This window comes from Mizuhopecten yessoensis, unplaced genomic scaffold, assembly GCF_002113885.1.
Source record: "Mizuhopecten yessoensis strain PY_sf001 unplaced genomic scaffold, ASM211388v2 scaffold673, whole genome shotgun sequence".
Taxonomy (NCBI): Eukaryota; Metazoa; Mollusca; class Bivalvia; order Pectinida; family Pectinidae; genus Mizuhopecten; species Mizuhopecten yessoensis.
Window position 1 is genome coordinate 523,573 of NW_018403664.1, and position 6,000 is coordinate 529,572.

Sequence of the window (6,000 nt, forward strand, 5' to 3'; positions counted from 1 at the left end):
TCCATGCCACAATGTACAGAGCTCACTACATTTGTATACAAGAACCAAACTAAATACCCCACGTTAGATTATCACGGTAGATTGTACGGAACGCACCAATCAAACTCGACCTCTAAATAGATATATACAATATTAGATAACAAAAACAAACGAACTGGTTATCTAGGACAGAGAGGACGGATGGGACAGATCTAAAACTTACTGGACACACATGACAGATAAGACAGGTTACAAACCAACTATACACACAGGACAGGTTATACCAACAAGACAGATAGGTCAGATCATACCAACAAGACAGATAGGTCAGATCATACCAACTGGACAGATAGGTCAGATCATACCAACTGGACAGATAGGTCAGATCATACCAACAAGACAGATAGGTCAGATCATACCAACTGGACAGATAGGTCAGATCATACCAACTGGACAGATAGGTCAGATCATACCAACTGGACAGATAGGTCAGATCATACCAACTGGACAGATAGGTCAGATCATACCAACTGGACAGATAGGTCAGATCATACCAACTGGACAGATAGGTCAGATCATACCAACTGGACAGATAGGTCAGATCATACCAACTGGACAGATAGGTCAGATCATACCAACTGGACAGATAGGTCAGATCATACCAACAAGACAGATAGGTCAGATCATACCAACTGGACAGATAGGTCAGATCATACCAACTGGACAGATAGGTCAGATCATACCAACTGGACAGATAGGTCAGATCATACCAACTGGACAGATAGGTCAGATCATACCAACTGGACAGATAGGTCAGATCATACCAACTGGACAGATAGGTCAGATCATACCAACTGGACAGATAGGTCAGATCATACCAACTGGACAGATAGGTCAGATCATACCAACTGGACAGATAGGTCAGATCATACCAACTGGGCAAATAGGTCAGATCATACCAACTGGACAGATAGGTCAGATCATATCAAATGGACAGATAGATCAGATCATACCAACTGGACAGATAGGTCAGATCATACCAACTAGACAGATAGGTCAGATCATAACAACACAACAGATAGTTCAGGTCATACCAAAAGGATAGATAGGACAGGTCATAGCAACAATACAGATAGGTCAGGTCATACCAACAGGACAGATAGGACAGGCCTACCAACAGGACAGATAGGACAGGCCTACCAACAAAATAGATAGGACAGGTTATACCAACAGAATATATAGGACAGGTCATAGCAACAGGATAGATAGGACAGGTCATAGCAACAGGATAGATTGGGCAAATCATAGCAACAGTACAGATATGACAGGTCATAGCAACAGTGTATATAGGACATGTCATAACAACAGAATATATAGGACAGGCCTACCAACAGGATATATAGGACAGGCCTACCAACAGGAAAGATAGGACAGGCCTACCAACAGAATAGATAGGACAGGCCTACCAACAGGATAGATAGGAGAGGCAAACAGAATATATAGGACAGGCCTACCAACAGGATAGATATGACAGGTCATAGCAACAGGACAGATAGGACAGGTCATAGCAACAGTGTATATAGGACAAATATAACGTCACTTTATCAAAATGATATGATTTCTGAATATTGTGTCGAGGTGCAATATATGAAATATTCACTGCTATACTACTATCTAAAATTAACAATGCTTAATTACATGTACTAATTCTATAATGGTAAGCCAACCCATTCTATTGGAGCATGTAAAATAATAATAATGTCATAATTTAATTGTTACGTACAATGTAAGACCATTTTTGAATGAAGTTGTTTAATACTGCTCGCTTCATAAGCAGGTCAAATTAACTTACAAACGCATTCTCTAGTACCTGGTTGTGTCGGACTACTTGCCTAATGGCAAGGATGCCTTTACACCTTATCTGCCTTCGCCTTTAACTTCAGCTTAATATCAGCTTGAGATCTCACGGTAAGTACTTCATCATCACTTATATCTAATTTGGGATGTTTTCCCTGACTATTTCTTTAAATGACTTTCCGATGAACTGATCTTGCAATGTTGGTTGGCTGAGTGATAATTTGAAAGGGTGGGCTGGGACATGAAGGGTAGATGTTGGCTTAGGTATGAAATGTAGCGATTGGCTGAGTAATGAAGACCAGTTGTTGGGTGAGTGATAAAGGGTATGGATTGGTTTAGGAATGAAGTTTAGGGGCTGGCTTAGTGAAGAGGTATTGAGTTTGCTGAGTGATGAAAGATAGAGGTTGGATGTGTAATGAAGTGAAAGAGCTGAGTGATGTGGGGCTAGCTTGTCTGTGTATGAAGGGTAGGGGTTGGCTGTGTGATGAAGTAAAAGAGCTAAGTGATGAGGGGCTAGCTTGTCTGTGTATGAAGGGTAGGGGTTGGCTGTGTGATAAAGTGAATGAAGGGTAGGGGTTGACTGTGTGATGAAGTGAATGAAGGGTAGGGGTTGACTGTGTGATGAAGTGAAAGAGCTGAGTGATTTGGGGCTATCTTGTCTGTGTGTGAAGGGTAGGGGCTGGCTGTGTGATGAAGTGAAAGAGTTAGTGATGTGGGGCTAGCTTGTCTGTGTATGAAGGGCATGGGTTGACTGTGATGAAGTTAAATAGCTGAGTGATGTGGGGCTAGCTTGTATGTGTATGAAGGGGTAATGGAGATCAGGGCTCGGCTGAGTGGCGCGAATTGAAGTAATGATATGAAGGGTAGAGGTTGGCTGTGTGATGAAGTGAAAGAGCTGAGTGTTTTAGGGCTAGTTTGTATGTGTATGAAGGGTATGGGCTGGCTGCGTGATGAAGTGAAAGAGCTAAGTGATGAGGTGCTAGCTTGTCTGTGTGTGAAAGGTATGGGCTGGCTGTGTGATTAAGTAAATGAAGGGTAGGGGCTGGCTGTGTGATGAAGTGAAAGAGCTAAGTGATGAGGTGCTAGCTTGTCAGTGTATGACGGGTAGGAGGTGGCTTAGTGATGAAGGGTAGGGTTTGTCTGTACGATAAAACGTTGAGGTTGGCTAACTAATGAAGGGCAGGGGTTGACCTAATGATGAAGGATATGGTTTGTCTGTACAATGAAGGGTTGGGGTTGCCTGTGTGATGAAGGGTAGGGGTTGGCTGTATAATGAAGGGTAGGGGTTGGCTGTATGATGAAGGGTAGGGGTTGGCTATGTGATGAAATGTCGGGGTTGGCTGTATGATGAACAGTAGGGGTTGGCTGTATGATGAACAGTAGGGGTTGGCTGTATCATGAAGTGTTGGGGTTGGCTGTGTGATGAAGGGTAGGGGTTGGTTGTATAATGAAGGGTTGAATTTGGCTGAGTAATAAGTAAGGACAGGTAGAATTGTGATGAAAGATGAAGGGTTGGAGTGGGTGTGTGATGAATTGCGGGGGTTGGCTTTAATGATGAAGGGGCTGGCGGATGAGATGAAGAGTAGGATTTTAGTTTTCAGGGGAAATGGCGATTGAAGTATCCACGTGACAACATAGATACGTATTTTGTAATTCCAGGCGTGATATTACCGTGATACCACAATAATGGCGACACTGAGTGGAGGTAAGTTGAACAAGTTTAACTCTAAGGGTTACCTTTAAAAAAACACTCTAGACCTCTTGTTGTATTTTTTGTTCAGATGGTTTGTTTTAAACTGCTAGAAATAATCTATAACATAAGAAAATGTTTAAATCGAAGTCATAAATTTACTTTCGATTTAGAACGATAGATGCAAACGTTATCATGTATACTTCCATAAATGCTTATTTGCTCTGCTGGTTTAATCTAATTAATATCAACAACAATAGGAAAGAACTGACTGTAAATAGTGTATGTACCAGCGTCCACCTCTTATATATGACATGTATTCGCTGTATTCCAGATATAGTCACTGTGTGTCTATGTCTATTCTCTATCATAAGAAGCAGCAATCACAGGTTATTACACTGTTTAAGGATGCGTTTTTGTCCCCAAAACCCAAAAACGTCTTGTCGATCACTGTTTTTGTTTCTTTACATAGTGTACTCGTTCACACCGAAGGGTTTCCGGGTGACTCAGGATATGAAGAAGAGTTTCGATCACCAGGGATATATCTTAGTCAAGTAAGTGTTTAGCAACATCATATGTATTATCTCGTCTTCCAAGAAACTCATACTCATTGTTATTCTTTTATGTTTTCATGATATTCTATTTGTTGTGTGTGAGGAAGACGATAGGAATGTAATTATGATAGTGACCAATACAAGATAACACTTCCTATAACACATACAACATATAATACGTATCATAATTACACAAGATTTCCTTTAGGATATGTTATAAAACGTATGCTAATGACCATTCTTACAGAGGATTTATATATCAAATAGTGAAATAGAGACCAATGCTACAAGTTCTTCCTTTATTAAATATATGACGGAAAGGCTTTGCGAGGTGTTCAATTTCATTTTCCCCAAAATGTTTTCGAATATGTTACGTATTCAGTAATTAAATGGAACATATATTTCCATAGAATGCTATGGTAATGTTTACAAATCAATGTTTAGCGCGGTACGATTAACCTCATAAGACGTTTGAATTTAAAAAAAATATATTTGTATTGTTCTGTTAATAAAATATGTTCTATAGGAAATATATGAAAAAACCCTATCAAAGGACGTTTGTTTAATTTACAGGGGCATGTTCGACAAGGAGGAGATCACAAACCTGAGGAAGGTGTTTGAGAAAACAGACATCATTAACGATAACGGATTTGGCGTAGGTTGTGCCAACCCTTGTCGTTGATTGAGAAAACCATTTTATTTTTATTTTTTGTACGGAAACAATTTATGGAAGGAGACATTCTCTTGTTCAATCTATACGTTCAGTTCGCAAGGATAGAATACAGGAAACAAACTTCTCAAAATCACACCATTCAAATAACCAGGAAACAAACTTCTCAAAATCACACCATTCAAATCACCAAGAAACAAAAACTAATGTAATATCAAAGACTAAGCCACAAAAATGTCATACATATACATGTACTACAGGTAAACTGATACCAGAGACATTACAAACCGAACAATACAGCCTAACCGTCACACTAACCGTAACCTTACAGTCAAACTAACCGTAACCTTACCGTCACACTAACCGTAACCTTACCGTCACACTAACCTTAACCTTACAGTCACACTAACCGTAACCTTACCGTCGCACTAACCGTAACCGTACCGTCACACTAACCGTAGCCTCCATCACCATGTTCTTTGTTTTTATCTCCCGGATACGAAAGTTGGCAGGGAGTTACTAATGGAATCTATCGCTACTGGTTGTGTAAGATAGAGAAATCTCAACCCTCGGACTAAGATTTTTTGTCCAGAACGAGGCTTGCCGTGTTCTGGACAAAAAATCTTAGTCCGAGGGTTGAGATTTCTCTATCTTACACAACCAGTAGCGATTGATTATTTTTCTCCCATATCTAACAGTATTTTAATGTGAAATAAAGGTAAACATGGACCCAAAACACATACAGGCAATTTGTTGATGGATTGTTGACGTGACGTCATTGTATTGTTGAAGTGACGTCATGCCATTGTTATGAATAGGGGAATCCCCCCGTCTCAACCCTAGGGCGGAGACAGATAAATCTAGCACCGGCAAAACGGGAGATAAATCTGTCAGGTGTGGGAGAGAAATGGGTTCCGTCCGTTCAACTGATTGAGCATAACTGTTTCAGAAGCATTCCTCAAATGTCGCAGATATTTTATTTAGAAACTTCCGCGATGCATCAATCACAGTGTAGAAGGGTGATTTATTTTATTTTATTAGGTTTCATTTTTCAATAAGTTCAAGAACTTTCCAGTTGCGATGGAAACTACCCTCAGATATGTAAATTTTGGTACGTAATTGAGTTTCCAGAGTTTATCTCGAAAGTTTCAGATTTGATAATCAAAAGTCACGCTAGTATCACTTCCACTGCTGAGGAATGAACTTTGGTATTCCCACCTTTTTGGTTTCCTTTTTTTTTTTTTTTTTTT

General features: G+C 39.9%; 1 protein-coding gene across 2 annotated transcripts in view; it reads left to right on the forward strand.

The window, feature by feature from the left end:
- Nucleotides 1-1,750: 1,750 nt before the first annotated feature.
- LOC110451811 (probable phytanoyl-CoA dioxygenase) overlaps nucleotides 1,751-6,000 on the forward strand; it is a 12,765-nt gene continuing 8,515 nt past the window's right edge. Inside the window, exons 1-4 of one of the 2 annotated variants that reach the window (XM_021500008.1) lie at nucleotides 1,751-1,947; nucleotides 3,496-3,541; nucleotides 3,999-4,080; nucleotides 4,654-4,735. In XM_021500008.1, coding sequence (XP_021355683.1) covers nucleotides 3,523-3,541; nucleotides 3,999-4,080; nucleotides 4,654-4,735 — 183 coding nt within the window. In that variant the 5' untranslated portion in view covers nucleotides 1,751-1,947; nucleotides 3,496-3,522. Of the gene's footprint in view, nucleotides 1,948-2,700; nucleotides 3,542-3,998; nucleotides 4,081-4,653; nucleotides 4,736-6,000 lie in introns of those variants that run through there. The other variant, XM_021500000.1, reaches the window with a different exon arrangement.